The 17,865-nt window shown below is 28.5% G+C and overlaps 1 protein-coding gene across 4 annotated transcripts in view; it reads right to left on the bottom strand.

Moving 5' to 3' along the window:
- Window positions 1–17,865, bottom strand: part of LOC117176988 (ubiquitin-conjugating enzyme E2 H) — a 62,166-nt gene that overhangs the window by 32,812 nt on the left and 11,489 nt on the right. For all 4 annotated transcript variants that reach the window (XM_033367426.1, XM_033367425.1, XM_033367427.1 and 1 more), the window contains one exon: window positions 6,469–6,545. In XM_033367426.1, the coding sequence (XP_033223317.1) occupies window positions 6,469–6,545 (77 nt within the window). The remainder of the gene's footprint in view (window positions 1–6,468; window positions 6,546–17,865) is intronic.

Below are 17,865 nucleotides of genomic sequence, written 5' to 3'. Positions count from 1 at the left end.
TAATAATGCTATTCTGTAATTAACCAGACGAAAACTACGGTCTTCACATAAAATACTATAATGATTTGAAAATATTTAAGCAAAAAAATTTTTTGTTACTTTCAGCAGCAATTTTTGATTTTGATTTTATTTTGCGATTATGGAAAAAATACATGCTTGTATATTGGTAAATACGTGTTTATTCGGCAAGCTCAACCACAGACGGTTAAAGAAGATCCACGATCAGATATTTATAAACTTTTCCAAATCTTTAAATTATATTTCAAGGAGTATCATGATTATAACGTTCTTTTTTGAATGCTGTGGGTAGAGGATTTAATTTTTCGAAATATTCTACCTTTAAGTGAAGGTTGGTTCATTCCCTTTATTATTAGTTTGGCTGTGCGCGGTCAAAAAGCAGTAAACGCCACAATCAAAATTAAGTTAAGCACGTTATCAGGTGTCATTTAACGTAAATAATACTTGTACACAGTAATATCAACCTGGAAACTGTTTTTTAAAATTAGTTATTAACATATGGCAACATTTCTTTGAACAGTTTTGATACTTTTACATCGAAATCAAAGATAAATAAGTGCGGAAATATAATTAATTAAATTTTCTTTGCTCTTTATTTGATAAAAAAATATATAAAATAGACTTTTTTTAATTATCGATCACAATTTTTTAAATTCATTTTAATTTTAATCTTATTAATAAAATCGCATAGATGAAGTTAAATAAATAATTATTTATTCTAGTAAATATAAGTAAGAAGTACGCGCCATTTTAAATTTCTAACGTGTCAGAAATTGGCAAAGGCGTTGAAAAAGTTTTTTTTTTTTTTTAAATTCAAACTTGACTACTTATTTTAGAATTCAATTTATTATATTTATTATAATAAATTTTAGAATTTTACTAAACATGCTAATAACGCATGTCAAAAGTTAATTTTTAAATATGTAATAGTTTTGCACGGCAAATCATAGACGCGTCAGGCTTTATAATTATGAAAAATGTACTGTGTGACGCTTACTGCTTTATGACCGGGCACAGCCGAGTTGAATATTAACTTTCAAAAAGTTTTTAACGTTTATACGAGCTTGCTTATTCTATGAGATATTCAAATATAACCATAATGGCCGAAATTTCAAAATCAACGGACAAAATTTGTATGTATATATTTTTGTATTCATTGAACGATATACAGATTTTCTTTAAGAAACATGATTCTGGTTTAATGAACTTGAAATACATATATTTTATTAGATATATTGTATCGCCATCACAGTAAATACCTGAGATACTATTTATCTGAAGTTTGATAAAAGCGTTGCAAACAATTGAAAAATACAATTATCCGACGGCAGATAATGTGTATCAGAAGGTGGATAAAAATTATCCATCTTCAGATAAATAATATCTCGGGGATTTACTGTGATAGTGTTTGGGCATAAAAAGTGTAAGAAAATATTGATCCAGACAAGCTGACTCCATTAAAAATCGAACATTCAAACTTCAATTATTTTTTATCAAGAGCATTCATCGACTTAAAATCACTTGAACAGTGTAGTTCACACTTTAATAGATATCTTGAAACAAAAATTTATTTTTAATTTTCTAAAATTACATAGATATCTTTGAGGGATGTAAAAGTTAAAGGTTCTAGATGTGTACCCGCATATTAAAAAACTAAATATTAAGTTTTGCCCAAAAATAGTACATTGGATCTATGAAAAGAGGGAAAATGTATTAAGATAATAAGGAAGTATATTAATTATACTTTAAAATAATAAACATGAAGAAGGAATAAAATGGGCCATGGTCGTTTTTAAAAGTAAGACTCCCATCTGTTATTTAGATAAAAGTGAAGAATCGTCTGCGTAATACCTCAAGCTTGAATTTCGACGCAGTAACTGTTTCATAATTAATGCAAGTTGGAAAGAGACGTCAGGAGAATCTTAATAGGTAATCAATTATATAGGATCTAAGAGATACTTTTTCAGACTCAATTCAGAAGCTGGAACTCAAACTTGAAAGTGATTGAAATATTCCAAAGCTTTCGGATAAAATCCAACTACTGAATATGCGGAAGGCCGTTTGCTCTTAAACCTCAAGGACAAGTCTGTTTATTCGAAATAACAATTAGCTGAACATATCATTACTAATCCACACTGTAAAAATCAAAGAACCCTTTTTATACAGTATCATTTTTCGTGTCTTCTGTTTTTAAATAAGATACATTCCGAAAAAAATTTCATTCAACAAAATCGATTTGTTGAAGGTATTGGGTTGATTTCAGGAAACATGTTGTTAAATAAACCAAATTTTTGTTCGGTTGACCGAATCGTTTGCTTCAATTAAAGTTTTTGGTTGAATCGTTTTGTTAATTTAAAAAAATACTTGATTGATTTAACAAATTTTTTTGGTTGGATCTCTCAAATAATTTAACGGAGAATTTTACTAGAATTGAGCAAAAGATTTGGTTGATTGAACCAAAATATATTGTTGAAAGCATCTTAAATGTAATGGACAAATTGACACTTGGAAACAAAATAGATTGGGATTAAGTGATTACGTGAAAAATACGCGAGATTACATGAATATGCGTGATTTCCTAAGATTACGTGATTAAGTTTTTTAATAAACTAACAGAACGATTTTCGGAATCAAATAAATATCGACTCCTGCACAGTTTTGATTACAAATGGCTTTTCGTGGAATTTTCTCGTATTGTGATATTTATTACTTCAATCAACTACTAAATAATTCACACAAGATGATACAATTCCAACTAAAATATTCTCATGGGTCGAGCAAAATATATATATTTGTTTGGATTAACCAAAAGTTTTATTTGGATCAATCAAAATATGTGGTGTAATTAACTGAATGTTACTAACCAAAAAATCGTCTTGAGTCAACCAAATATTTTGCTGTCCATATAACAACCATATTCTAGGTTTGATTCAACCAAAATTTTGTTCATTCAGCCAAATCTTTTTCTGAGTAACTTCATGTTGTTATTTTCAATGTGTAACAACGAATCTAGGTTGCCATCAGTAGTCTTATTTTCGTACCACGCGAGACTATTTTTTTAGTCTTATTTCAATACCTGAAATTAGCCCAAAAATAATACTTACTTTTTACAGCGCAGAAAAGAATTATGGCGTACAATTTCAAATAAATTAATTAAATAGCCTAAAAAGGTTTGTTTACTTCCCTAATATTATTGTTGAAAACGTTTTATTTTTTAAGCAAAGAGAAAAATAGTATATTATGCACTAATGGGGAAAGGAGGGAATTTATTGACGAGTGTATGTTTTCCTCTTCCTCATGATTCATACGAAACTTCATGTAACAAATGCAAAACATGGCCGTATTGTGCATGCCTGTGGAGCTGATCTTTGGTGCTGCTTTTCAAGAATATACTATGTAATGGCCATTATATATCTATGACGTCATGAATTTTGACGTCATAGATATATATTGGCCGTAACATGTCTACGAGCTGAAAGGGAAACTTCAGATTCGCCACAGGCATGAAAAATGGCCGTATTCATGCAGTGATAAACAAAATTCTTTTTAAGAAAAATTCCATTATGAGAAAGAACACTCTTATTTATTTTAGCGCGGTGGTCCGAAAATTCGACATTTAGTTTTTGTGATCGATCGGGGGATTGGTTCTTTTTCCAGAAAAAGAAATACGGTCGTTGCAACAGAAATTATTTATTTTTCAATTTTAACTTAAAATAAAATAAAAAATAGCCATTATGACTATCAGGAAACAAATTTTTGTTAAGCCTTTTTTCCATTCTAAAATTTGTACATTCTGCTTTTTACATATGCAAACATAGTCACTGCTTGGTAGTGGCACGAGCCGCGACAAAAAATCCGTCAACTGTTTCAATTTTTTTAATTTTTGATTCAGAAGTTAATCAATAAAGCCATTAAAATCAAACATCGCTTTTCTTTTCTGATTGGCAGCAGCGACTCCATAACTCAAGACCATTGTAATATTCAAAACTTTATTTATTTTTTAATTTCCTCTGAAATAAAGTATTAAAACCACATTTTCTTTCATCAATGTAAAGGGTAGGTAATTTATTACTGAAAAAATCAATTGTTGTTAATTATGAAAGGATCCTCTTCTCTATTTTTTCAAGTCGGTCAACATTAATCCGTGCCCCCGGCCTTTTGAAATTAATATGGGGCTTTAAATGGGAAAACCTTGGGTTTTCGAATAAATGGAAAAAAAGAGATACTTTTTATTAACTTTTTAAAGTTTAGTCGCCTCTTAAGAAATGTTCTAGGATTAATTTTCAATCAATAAATATTGATTTTGACCCACTTTCACTACCGCCTGTACTATGCCCCAAAAATGCACCAAAAAATACAAAGTGCCTTTTTATATCAAATTCATGCTAAAGGCGATTTTTTATTTTTGTATTTTTTCAACATTTTTCATTTTTTTCGGTAAGTGATAAGTTTTAAACTATTTTAACTAATTTTCTATTATTCAAACAATATTTTTCCCCCGTAAATGACAAGTTCGCATTTTCTCGAATTAATGACACATTTAACGAATTTGAAGAGTACCATTTCCCCGTATAGGATATTTGGATTCCATATGGCGGACTAAAATGCAAAAATCACGTGACTTGAATAAAAGGCAAGTACTAAGGGGACTGTTAAGCTGCTGATGACCAATCCCGGGTCAAAATTAATCAAATAAAAATAGCTAATCCAATATGGCTAACTAAAATAGAAAATTCACGTGATTTGAGTGAAAGTTAGTAATAAGGGGGCTGGTGGTCTTTAATGCCGAATACGGGATATACACTTAGAAATTCGAAATGGTGGATCCAATAAGACGTAATATAATTCTTGCCACACATTTTGATCTCGTATTAGTCGTCAGCAACCTTAACAAAAATCCTTAGCACTCACTTTCATTCAAATTATATGACTTTTGCATTGTAGTCCGCCATATTGGATCCGCCATTTTGAATTTCTCCCTTTTTACCCCGGATTCGTCATCAGCGACCATAAAAACTTGGGAATACCAATTTTTATCAATGTCTATTAAGTTTTGAAGCAGTTATTCCAAGTGCGCATATACGCGTCATATCAGTTTTGTCTCGGATTTTTTCTGCGCATATATGCGTCATTACCAGTAAACTGGTTAATGAATTTTAAGAGTGATATTTTTTGTGAAAGACTTAATTGAAACAAATTGTGTGAAAAATTATTGTTAAAAAATTAGGGTTTTTATAAGAAAATACTGGATAAGTGACATAATGTAAAAGATTCTGAAAAAATAAGAGTTTTCTTCATCTTTTCTGTGAAAAGGCGCACGTGAATGATTTTTAATTATATGCATAAATTAACTGTGTTATTAATTTCAGAAAAAATAAATTCACAATTTATAAAAAAAAAAATTATTTAAATAGTTGTAAACTATCTTTGGCAAAAAATGTTCCTCTTAGAATTCTTTAAATCCATTATTAATTTAGAAAGTTGTGGCGTTTAAAGATTGACAGAGGAAAAATTCATTAAACAAATGAAAAATATTCTAATATTTACTAAAGATAATAAACAAGCCATATAGCTCTATATTCTTTAAACTGTATCATTTATCCATAAAAATAATAACTTTTCTCGATTTAAAGGCGAAAAAATGGTATCAACCAATAATAACTGTTTAAAAAACGGTAAAATACTTTAAAATTACTTGGAGACTTGTCACTTATCACAAAAGGATAATTCCAATAGAAAAAGTTCCGGACGTGACAATGAAAGTTCTTGGATGAAAATGATTCCTTGAATATTGCTGAAGAGGTCACTAAACTTTAATACACAAAAAGTTAGTAACAAGTACTTCTCTTTTCAAAGTTTTCGAAAAATAAGCTTTTCTTATTTAAAACCTCATGTTAATTTCAAAATGCAGTGGGGCACGGGTCAAAAGTAAAAGGTTTGAAAAATATATATTTTGATTGGAAACGAGCAAATTATGGTGGGGGTCGATCACCAAAAATGCACAGTTTATTTTTATAGGTATAAATTTAGACCACCCTATTGTTTATATTGGTCATTGACTCTTGAAGAATTTACATTGAGAAGAAAATTTCCGTTAGAAACTAATTGTTCGACTTGCTCCAATTTGAATAGCTATACATAATTTGAATGATGTTTTTAGCCATACAATTTGTCACTTTAAGTCGACAGCAGGAAAACATAAAACACTCCGTTACACAATTACTACTTCCGGTGAAAAAGGGATGGTCAGCCTCGCATCATCAACCATAATTCGTTACAGGATCAAATGAATTATTTGCTTTAAACTATAAAAATATTAATTGTTCCTAAGCGGAAAAATATGACAACAACTTTTCACGTGGAATTATTTTTACAGACTTTCCTTATTTGAAATCCTTATCTAATCGTATAATAATTATCTACTGATTAATAGAATTGATAAGTACTTACTCCCTCGAGGTCCGTAAAACTTGACGGAAAATTCGTTGAGTCCTCCTAAAATTGTCACTTCGTGCTTGCTTTCTATTCTGTTTTGAAAATAAGTTAAGGAAGCCCAGTGGGCGGATATAACGTAAATGTTAAAGTATTGTGGTGATTGACGAAAGCGATAGAGAAACATTATAAGTGAAGAACTATGTATTTAGATATCTGCCGAAATGTCTATAAAAAGATATGCCTAAAGTACATCAGTAATTAAAATTAAAATCATGGTTCAAAAATTAATATTTTAATAATAGTGGGACAAGACTGACACTATTCGTTAATTCTGGCCAACTGGAAAAGATGTCTTACGGAAAAACTCCATAACGGTATACAGTTCACATTAAGAACAAGTGAAATTACCCAAGTTTTCTTACATTCTATTACAAGAGCGATCTATAGGCGTGCTTAAATAATAATGAGGGCAAAAACCCTAGCGCGCTTCAGTTCTAAAAAAACAAATAAGAAATTAAATATTTAAATACATACATAGAATTTTGATATTATCTAAAAATTGTGTCTTCTCAATTGAAAAAGTTTGTAATTATAATGGAATTTTTAAAATTTGAGAGTTATATAAAAATGTATCATATTATTTTTCTGAGTTAACATCAGTAAGTAAATTTCAAGCTTTTCAATCATAATAAGATTTTTAATTTGTATTCGAAACTTATTTGAATTATTCTAAAATCAGATTATCTTTGAAAAAAAAGACTGAACCTTTAAGGTTCAGAATTTCTGTACATTGAGTTTTTTTCGAAATCAAAACATTTGCCAACCTAATTCCCTGAAAATGTAAGACTATCGAATTAAAGTCTTAAGGCCATGTGACGAGTGAGTCATGTGACCAGATTCCTACCTTACCGCCACTTTTTTTATTTCCCAACTTATATCACACAAAACGCCACATCGACTTAAAAATTTGGGATACTAAACAAGAAGCACTAAGAATGGTGGGTCTGGTCCTAAATTTTTACATTCTCATCATTTATGATTGAGAAAGTATTAGAATTGTCGGAAATTTGACATTACACTTTTTCAACGGATCTCCACGTTTCGAGACCCCCTGAATACGAAAATCAGGTTTTCACGATGGCGTATGTCTGTCCATCCGTCCGTAAACACGATAACTCTCGAAAAAATGAACGAATCAATTCCATCTTTGGCACACTTTTTCTAGGTCCTAAAAGAAAGGACGAGTTCGTTAACCAGCCACTTTTGATAAAAATTCAAAAAGTGAGTAAATTTTGAAAATTTTTGAGACCACTTTTTTCTGAATTTGAAAATTCTATGTACGGATATTTATAGTATTGAAAAGAACAAACAATTTATCCTTATGACTTTTTTCGATAAAAAGAAAATTTCAATTCAAAATTGTTTTAATCAAGCGAAAATCAAAATTTGAAGCCGAAAAACGCACGATATGAAAAAAAGTCAAGAGAAGAAAAACATTTCTTTTTGAAATCCCTACAAGATTATTATAACCAATTTTTGGACTTTCTTCAAAAATCGAAAATTCAAATTTTGATTGCACAAAAAATAATGGAAAATAAAAAAATTCCATTTTGTGGACAAACAATGTAGGATACAAAAAAAAGATGAATTAACAAAAATGATTATCCCAAAAATTATCTACAATTTCGTTAAGAATCACTTCTTGATAGGAGGCGTACTTTTTGCTTTATTCGTGAAAAATAACGTTGAAAAAAAATAAAATAAAAAAAATGTGTGGAAAAACGACGAAAGTTACGAGAAAAAAAAATCCAACAAAACCTGTTCACAAATGTCTGTCGGAAATCGAGCGCGCAGCGCGAGTGTCACGATGAGAATGTGTACCTCAAAGCCTACAGAGCTTTGAGAAACTTAATCTTTGACTATACTTAATTAAGTAGACAATTCAGAATATGAAGACGCAGATAAATACTGCCATCTAAGAGAGATCTTTTTGATAAAGTTTTTTTCAAGCATTCCAAATGCAAAGAATAAATGTCCGAGCGCGAAGCGCGAGGTGTAATTATGTTTGAGCGCGAGATTCAACCGTCGCGCGCCCTAGGCGTGCTGAAATTTTTCATAATTATTCATTATCCCAAATTTTCAACTCGTGGTCCTTGCGAAAAAAAATTATAGGAAAATCAAAATAGGCCTAAAATGATATTCATATAATTTTTTCGCAATTATAGGAAATTTATTATAGAAAATCAGTGTATAAAAAATATGTTGTATCGCTATATATCTATGGAAATATTTTAAATCCCTTAAAAATAGAAAAAATGTATTCCCTAAAGTTCTCTAGAAATTCATTAAAATCCCTTAAAATTTTAGAAATTATAAAAATCCATTAAAATAAGTAAACTCGTATGAAATTCTTGAATATAAGTTAAATTATAAGAATTCAAATAAGTTCTCTCTTTAAAAAAAACATTAAAATCCCTAGACATTTTTTCACTCCCTCGAAATCCTTGGAGATTCAATACAATTCTTTAAATCTGATAAAATGCCCTTAAAAATAGAAAAAATGTATTCCCTAAAGTTCTCTAGAAATTCATTAAAATCCCTTAAAATTTTAGAAATTATAAAAACCCATTAAAATAAGTAAACTCGTATGAAATTCTGGAATATAAGTTAAATTATAAGAATTCAAATAAGTTCTCTCTTTAAAAAAAACATTAAAATCCCTAGACATTTTTTCACTCCCTCGAAATCCTTGGAGATTCAATACAATTCTTTAAATCTGATAAAATGCCTTGAAATAAATTATAAGCCCTTGAGATCTTTGAAATTACTAGGAAGCCCTTTAAATTTTATTGTCTAGCATTTAGTTATTTCTCTGAAAAAAACAGTCATAAGGTCAAGGAATATTTTAATCCTTGGAGATACAATAACAGAAAAATTGTCAATTGATTTATAGTAGTAAAAATCCATTAAAATAAGTGGAAATATTTTGAAATACCTTTAAAATAAATTAAATTGAGCTTAATCATTAAACTTCTCGAGAAAAACGTTCAAATCCAAAATAAATATTTAGAATAGCTAGGAATCCCTTGAAATTGGATTTGATTTCACTTATTTCCCAAATTTTTTTAACAATCTCTAGAAATCTTTAAAAATCCTACAAAATTCTTTTAGATCAATTACGTTTTATAAATCACTTGACATTCTCCCGAATCTGTTGAAATTTTTCCTTTAGAAATCGTGAATATAATTTTAAATCCTCTGAATATAAAATAAACTAAAGTTATTTATAAAATGTATAACAAAACAAAAAAACACACGTTAAAATCTTTTACAAAAAGGAAAACGTTGAAGTCTTTAGGATCGCTAAAAAAACCCTCGAAATTGAACTTATTTTCAAAGTTTTCTAGACATCCATTCAAATCTTTAAGGGTCATTCACAAAATATCTGATACATTTTTCAGGAACTTTAGACGCCCCCACTTAAAATCCTTAGAATTTCCGGAAATATTTGAAAACATTTGAGAACCTCTAAAAAAACTTTGAAATATTTCGAAATCTTACGAAATTCTTTGAAATACGTGCAAATATTTTTTAATCTCTTGAAACCCGATGAAATACTAAATAACTAGATGAAATCTTTGGAAAATCCATAAAATCCCATGAAACTCCTTGAAATTTGTTAAAATCCATTGAAGTACTTGAAACGTTTGTAATTTTTGTAATTCGCTTCCAAATTTTCTATTTTTTTTTGCTTCAATTCTTTCAATATTTTTATATTATTTATTTCTATACTCATTTTTCGAGTTGCCAAAAAATATTAAGAAATTTATTATAGGAACATCATTATAGGCCTATACTGAATTTCCTATATTTTTTCTTAATGGGAGATTACAGAGGATTGCATGGGAATGCACGAAATTGCACAAGATTGTAAATAGAAAGTGTATATCAGATTGCAGGAGTAATTATCCCTTCGGTTCTGTCAGAATTATCATAAACTTCGATTATGTTTTTAAAAAATCTCGACTTTCAGAAGTTTGGCTAAACCCATTTATCCAGATCCTACCATTTTTCAGAACGACGCTTTTAATCTAAAATTATTCACTTTCGAACAAATTAAATTTTAAATTATTTAATTAGCTGTAGTTTTCATTTTTAAATTTAGAAATATTTGAATTTGAAATTATACTCTCTAGAACATTTCAATTTTTCAAAAAGAAGATTATTCATTTCTAAACACTTAAAATTGATCAATTTCGAATCAGTTCAGCTTGAATAGTCCAATTATGAAGGCATCAAAGTTGAAATTGCTCAACTACTATAATTGGAAGTGCATGTTTGAACGCGATCTAACTAGAAATTATATTCAATGTAGACCATTTTAAATTGGAAATTATTAAGTGTTGATTTGAAATTTTACAATTTTGAATTCGAATTGATTAAGTATCATATTGTCACTATATACAAATTCAAACTTTTTCAACTTGCAATGACTGAAAATCTTAAAGCTACCGACTTATTATACCATTTTGAACAATATTCGACTAATACAATTTAAAATTGGTTAAATCTATCCATTATTAAATTTGAAGTTGTACAGTTTTTAACGCTTTTTTGAATTAGTCAACTTTTTAATGATTAAATTTAAATTTCAAAATAGAGCTACTGTAGGTTGAACTACAAAATCTAAGAGGAATAGGACATATATAGTGTAAATATTCATTCAAGGAGAACACTTATTACCTGAAAAAATTGCCGGTTATTCACCGGTTCGCAAAATTTGTCAGCTCCTTTAAATTAGAAAATTAAAACTCTTAAAGCTGACGATGTTTTCATTTGGACTAAGGAAAACTAAACTGCAAACTAAAGCAGCCAATATTGAACTGTCCAAAATTTTCATGTAAATTCCACAAATTTTAATTATATAAACTAAATGTCGCCACTTTTGTCGTCGGAAAAAATGACAGTTTTTAAATTTTTTCTCGGTCATACGAATAACAACAGCTTTTGGTAACTACAAATTTCACAGCCCAAAACTGAGTCCAAAATGCTCTAAAAATATATAGGTACCATATTAAATTTGGTATAAAATTCTTTAAATTCCTAAGATTTTAAGTCGACATACATATTGCATTTTTAGCAAAAATAGTTACATTTTCCCCCAAATAAGATGAATTTTCATCGGAAGAGTGAGTTTTTAAGTGAAAAGGTTGAATTTCTAACCAATAGTTGAATATTCAACAAAATGGTCACATTTCCAAACAAGAAAGGTTCAATTTCAAACATAAACAGTTGCATTTTCTACCAAATATTTGAGTTTTCAAGCCAAAAGAGGAATTTTATCCAACATAAAATATGAATATTCAATAAATAAATTGATTTCCAAACCAAACTAATAGTATCATCTAAAAGTAGTAGAAGTTTGAATTAAAACAGATAAATTTAAAACAAAATAGTTCTATTTTTAAACAAATAGTTGAATTTTTGAGCCAAAAAGAAGAATTCTTGAGAAAAATTGTAATTTTTAACAAAAAAAGTTATTTCTCTACCAAGAAGGATGGATTTTCAACTTAAAAAAATTACTTTTATGCCATCAAAGCTGACTTTTTAACAAAATAATTGAATTATTAATCAAATAGTAGAATTTTAAATCAAATGGTCGATTTTTTAAACAAGAATGATTAAAATTGAACCAGAAATAATTGAATTTTTAACCAAACAGTTGAATTATCAACCTGAAAAGGTTAAATTTTCACCAAAAAATATCATTTTTAAACATAGAAGATGAATGTTAAAAAAAGATTAAGTTTTAAACATATTAATAGTATCAACTACAAAGAGTAGAACTTGTAATAAAAACGAGATGAACTTTCAACAAAGTAATTCAATTTTTAGCTAACTAGTTGAATGTTGGAGCCCAAAAGAAAATTTTTTTATAAGACAGTTGAAATGTCAACAAAAAAGTTAATCTTCAATCAAACAAGACAAATGTTAAAAAAATAAGTTGAGATTTAACTAAACAGTTGCATTTACAAACATATAGTAGATTTTTTAATAAAAAACACAAATTTATTATAAGACAGTTGGATTTTCAACAAAAAAGTTAATTTCCAATCAAGAAAGATGAATGTCCAGAAAATAAATTAAGTTTTAACAATACAGTTTCATTTACAACCAATTAGTAGAATTTTAATAAAAAATAGGAATTTATTATAAGACATTTGAATTTTAAACTAAAGCGTTCACTTTCAACCAAAAAAGATCAATTTTCAACTAAAAATTATGATTTTTTCACAAAATAATTGAATTATTAACCAAAGAATTGAATTTTCAATCAAATGGTCGAAATTTCAGACAGCAAAGATTAAAATTCTACCACAAACAGTTGTGTTTTGAACCAAAAAGATGCATTTTTTTAGAAGACAGTAGAATATTCAACCAATAAAGATGAACTTATAATCAAATAGTTAAATTTTCAACAATGACAAAATGAATTCCAAGCAAACAGTTGTATTTACGAAAAGATAGTTTAATTTTTAACAAAATAATTCAATTTTCAATAAACTTGTAGGGTTTTCTTAACGGGTTCTAATAATTCAGTAGATACTTAAGTGAAAAAACGAGAAAAAGCGGATGTTTCTTGTAAACCGGGGAAAGTGTTTGCAGTCTGCAATTATAAAATATAATATATTGGCTATTGAAATTAAAACGAGGCATTATTTAATACACTTCAAGGTTTTTTTGATAAAAATAAAAAATAAACTCCGGTCATTTCCCGGTCTTAAAAATTCCCGGTTTTCCTGTCCAGTGACCATCCTGTAATTATATTAAAATTCTAAAACTCCAAACATAGGTTCTACATGCTTTCTAATAAAAAAAAAAAATCAGCAATTTTCAGATTATTTCTACAAACGCTTTTGAAATTTAGCACAATGTTTTTGGAAACAAACGAAAACGAAGATACGAGAAGTGATTTCGTGATTCACCTAACGTCATCGAAAAACACCATCAGCTATATCGACATCTGGTTGGTTAGATTAAGAGAAGATCACACAATGGAATGGCTGAATGGGCTCTTCGCCAAAAGATGAAACATTTGGGAACGTGAAGACGCACGTGGCCTTTCATCTCAGGAAACTGTTACGACGGAATATTACTGGTGTCCTCCAGATTGACTTTAGGGCGTAAATCAAAACAAAATAATTGTCCGGTAGAAGGTACAGATTCGAATTAGAAAGGATGGAAATTGGAGGGGCAAAGTACTTGTTCAAAAGGTCGATTAGCTGGTGGGCAAGCAAGAAAACAAAAGAAACAAAGAAGACACGAGAAAACATTTTCACCCGAGAGAATTGAGCACTTGCGTAATAGATAGGAGCCAGCCAAATTATAGGATGCGTTAAAAAGACGCTGCCAATTAGCGACACTATCAAAAGAAGGAGACCAAGCGAGAGAAAGAGATATCCATTAGCAATAATGCCACGCTCTATTTTCGTTCAAGAGCGCTCTTTTACGAAACAGAAGCAGTCACAATTAACTTTTAGATTTTATGATTATTTATCAGAAACAAATTATTTTAGGGACCCTTAATGCAAGCAAAAAAGTAATTCCATTTGCAGATTTTTTTTAGAATGAAATCTCACGACTTCACAGCCTAAAAAGCTCCTGAACTAGGGGAAATACGCTGACTTATTCCGAAAATAGGGAAATTATGGGTAAATAAATTATTTTTAATCAAATTAATGTGTGTACCACACTGAATTCACTATAAAATGCTCCAAATACTTAAGATTTTAAGTCTAAATATAATACAGTTTTAAATTAAAATTATTTCTTTATTTAAAAATTTTAAATAATACAGTTTTAACTAAATAGTTGAATTTTCAAAAAATAAAGATATTTTTCTACCAAACGAGATGAATTTTTAACAAGAGTCGAGTTTTCAAGCTAACAAGCTGATTATTTTAGAAAAGAGTTGACTTTTGAATTTGAAAATATCAATTTTTGACAAAAGAGTTACTATTCAACCAAGAAAGGTTACTTTTCAACTAAACCATTGCATTTTTGCCAAAAAATCAGATATTTCTACACGAAGAGATGAGATTTCAAACAAAAAATAATTTTCTACAAAAGAATTGAATTTTCTACCCAAAAATATGACTTTTAAAAAAAAAAGTTAATTTTCAACCCAAAAAGAAAAATCAATTTAAAAAAGAGGAAATATTTTTAAAAAGGGAAAATAAGATGATTATGTGAAAGAGTGTGAATTATGTTAATGCTTGGAACATAGCGAATGCTCATGCCACTATTTGGACAATGAAACAAATTCTACAACATAAATTATCTCCAGTTTAATTAATCTATGAATCAACGATTAAATGATAAGATTTATCAAAAGTCTAAACATGCGAAAAAGAAACAGTTAGAATAACAATTTAATAAGTGAACAATATATGATAAAAAATAACTTTCGTTCTTTTAAACTTTTTTCGTGAGTCAACATTAAATTAAATTCAAATCTTTCGTTAAAAAATTAGTTTCAGAAAGAGTTGAAAATTCTTAATAATCACGCATTGCACTTATGTGCAGATTGAGCTTTACACAATACTCAGTGTTCTGGTGCAATACCCATCACATAAGGAACTTGTGGTCCGATGCAATAAGTTTCTACCTTTCCGTGAAAATCATTGATTTCCGAACAAAGACCATCAAAACGTCTAACGTATTTCCTTAGGAATAAAGGAGGGATATTGCCTCATAATTTCCCTTTCAAACTTCACATCTGCCTGATTTTTCAGCATACTCCCTGGTTGCAAACTTTTTACAAAAAAGTAAAAAATACTGAAACCATTTCTACAGGAATATATAAATAAATGCAGTAAATTAAAACCAAAATTACAGGAAAGTACAACTTTGTTCTATTATTGGGACGAATTGGGTACTTTTTTGTACATTGATGTATTTTATTGCACTTTTAATTTCCTACATGAATTAAAAAAAGTGCAGCTACAAGAATATACAGGAATTTAAAGGTTTTTCAGTCAAATGTTTGTTATTTTTCGACCTAGGATGACAAATATTTAGAATATTGCAATGAAATAATTTTAGATTAAGATTTACACATGATCGCTATTACAAAAAAGCTTCTTTGTGTAAACTTTAAAGGAATGGTATAATATTCTGAGACAGTAGACACCACACATGTCATTTGAAATTATGACATTGTAATGTTCTCAATATTTGTCATCCTACGTTCATAAAGAACAACTCTTGGACTGAAAATAAAAATTGAACCATTGAAAAAGAATTAAACACAGTCATTAAAATTAAAAGATTTCAACTCTTGAAGATACATGTTTTTCATTTGAAGTTATAATTAAACTTAAATGCAAATTAAAACGCTCAAAGTAAAATCGGTTTGAATTTGAAACTTTTAAAATTAAAACCTAAAACTTTTCAGTTCAAACGTTCAATAATATACACGTATAAACTGCAAACTTTTAACACTTCAATTGAAAATTAGGTAATTACGAACCGCTAAAATGGAAAAATTTTTAATCACGCTATTATTTTCAATACTATGAATTAAAGAATAAATAAAAATGTATACATTTTCAAAATTATATCATTTTAATCAAGTTTAAACTAGAAACATTAATTGATACACCAAAATTTCTTTTGCACACTTTCTAAATATACTCTTAAAAATTTGTTTAAAAAAATCATTAGAAAATTGTTGAGGAATGTAACCAAAGTTTTGTTATTATCTTGAAACTCGATTTTTTCTTACAATTTTTAGAAATTCTTCTAAGATTAAAAAACGTTCCCTGAAATTTTCTGAATTTTTTGTTCGAAATCTTCAAAAACCTACATTTCGTTTAAATATCGTTTTTTTCCTTCAAATTTATAATTATTCAATTTTTATTTATGAATAGAATGTTAATCTTTTAAAATATATTGAAAAATAAATAACATTTTTTGATTTAAAATTACGTTTGATAGATGTGGATATCTACTTAAAATTTTAATGTGAAAAAAATGTTCCACAATTGAAATTGCAGCTTAATCTGTGATTAATTATAATAGAAAAAATTCTTGATAAAAGTGTAATATTTGTTTTAAACTGTCTTTTCATGTAGAAACTTATACATTTAGTATCCTACAAAAATCGACTGTAAAATGCAAGTATATAATTTACAATATAATTTCAAGTACAGTTTTCAACTTTTGTGAAAATTTGAAATGTTCTACAATAATTTACGGAAATTGTAAATTACGTAATTGCCCTGAATGGTAGAAACTTATATTTTATTGTTACTTTTTTTTTTTATTTCGCTGCAAGAAAGTATAAGAAAAATTTGTTTTTTGTATTTAATAGTATTTTTTTCTTAAATTTTATGCTTTTCTTGTACAAAATATTAGTTTTAAAAAAGTTGTACATTATTGTAAAACTTTTTTTCCGCCAGGGAGGAATGTACTTCTTGTCAACAATTATTTTTACAACAATAGAAATTGGTCTTCCTCAAGAAATTAACGATTAAGCAATTGTTGAGAACAATGAGCTTGACTATTCCATCTGCATAAAAGAGTCGAAATTATACACATAGTTTAGTTTTTCTAGCAAATGACCAAGCGCCCATGCTAATGATTTAACTAGAACTCAGAAGGCTCGGCAATTTCTTATTGAAATTAGAACTTGGCACGGAACAAAAATATATCTAATCACAGTGTAAAGTAACTGACATAGATTTGTTCCTGTAAAACAGACGCATAAAGAAAATGAATAGCTAGATTATGTAGGCTCAGTATTCCCCCAGAGGAAAAGAAGAAGGTTATTGGAACATCATTTTAAAATCCATGAAATACAGACTAATGAATAGAATATTTGTTGTATTTGAAACTGTACACTTTAGAACGATTTAAATGTAAAATCATTAAGTTTTTATATATTTAACGTAAGGTCGTTTTATTGTCTTCTTTTTTCATCAAGAATTTTCCTATAAATAAGTTTAATTTTCTAAATTATAAAGTTTTAATTACAAATGACTCAAGTTTGATTGTAATTAATTTAAACTATTGCGGATTTCATTTTAAATTGTACAACTTAAACTTTTTAAGTTTAAATTACGTACTGTTTTGGAACATTTTGAATTTAAAATATTGTAGGAACATTTCTTCAAAATTATATATAATTAAAAATTTGTCATAAGGACAACCGCAGGATTTCGCCGGGAGCGGGTGCTAATCTGAAAAATGACACCCGCTTCCAGCGAAATCGCGGTAAAATTTCAGCCATAACCACGTCTCACAACTGTGAGATAGGTGGTTACAGTCTGTAAAGGAATCAATACGACGACCCAGCAAAAGCCTCGTGGACCCTAAGAACACGGAGCGACCCAAGGACAACCGCCTTCT

This window comes from Belonocnema kinseyi, chromosome 7, assembly GCF_010883055.1.
Source record: "Belonocnema kinseyi isolate 2016_QV_RU_SX_M_011 chromosome 7, B_treatae_v1, whole genome shotgun sequence".
NCBI classification, from domain to species: Eukaryota; Metazoa; Arthropoda; class Insecta; order Hymenoptera; family Cynipidae; genus Belonocnema; species Belonocnema kinseyi.
This window is presented reverse-complemented; position numbering and strand designations above follow the sequence as displayed.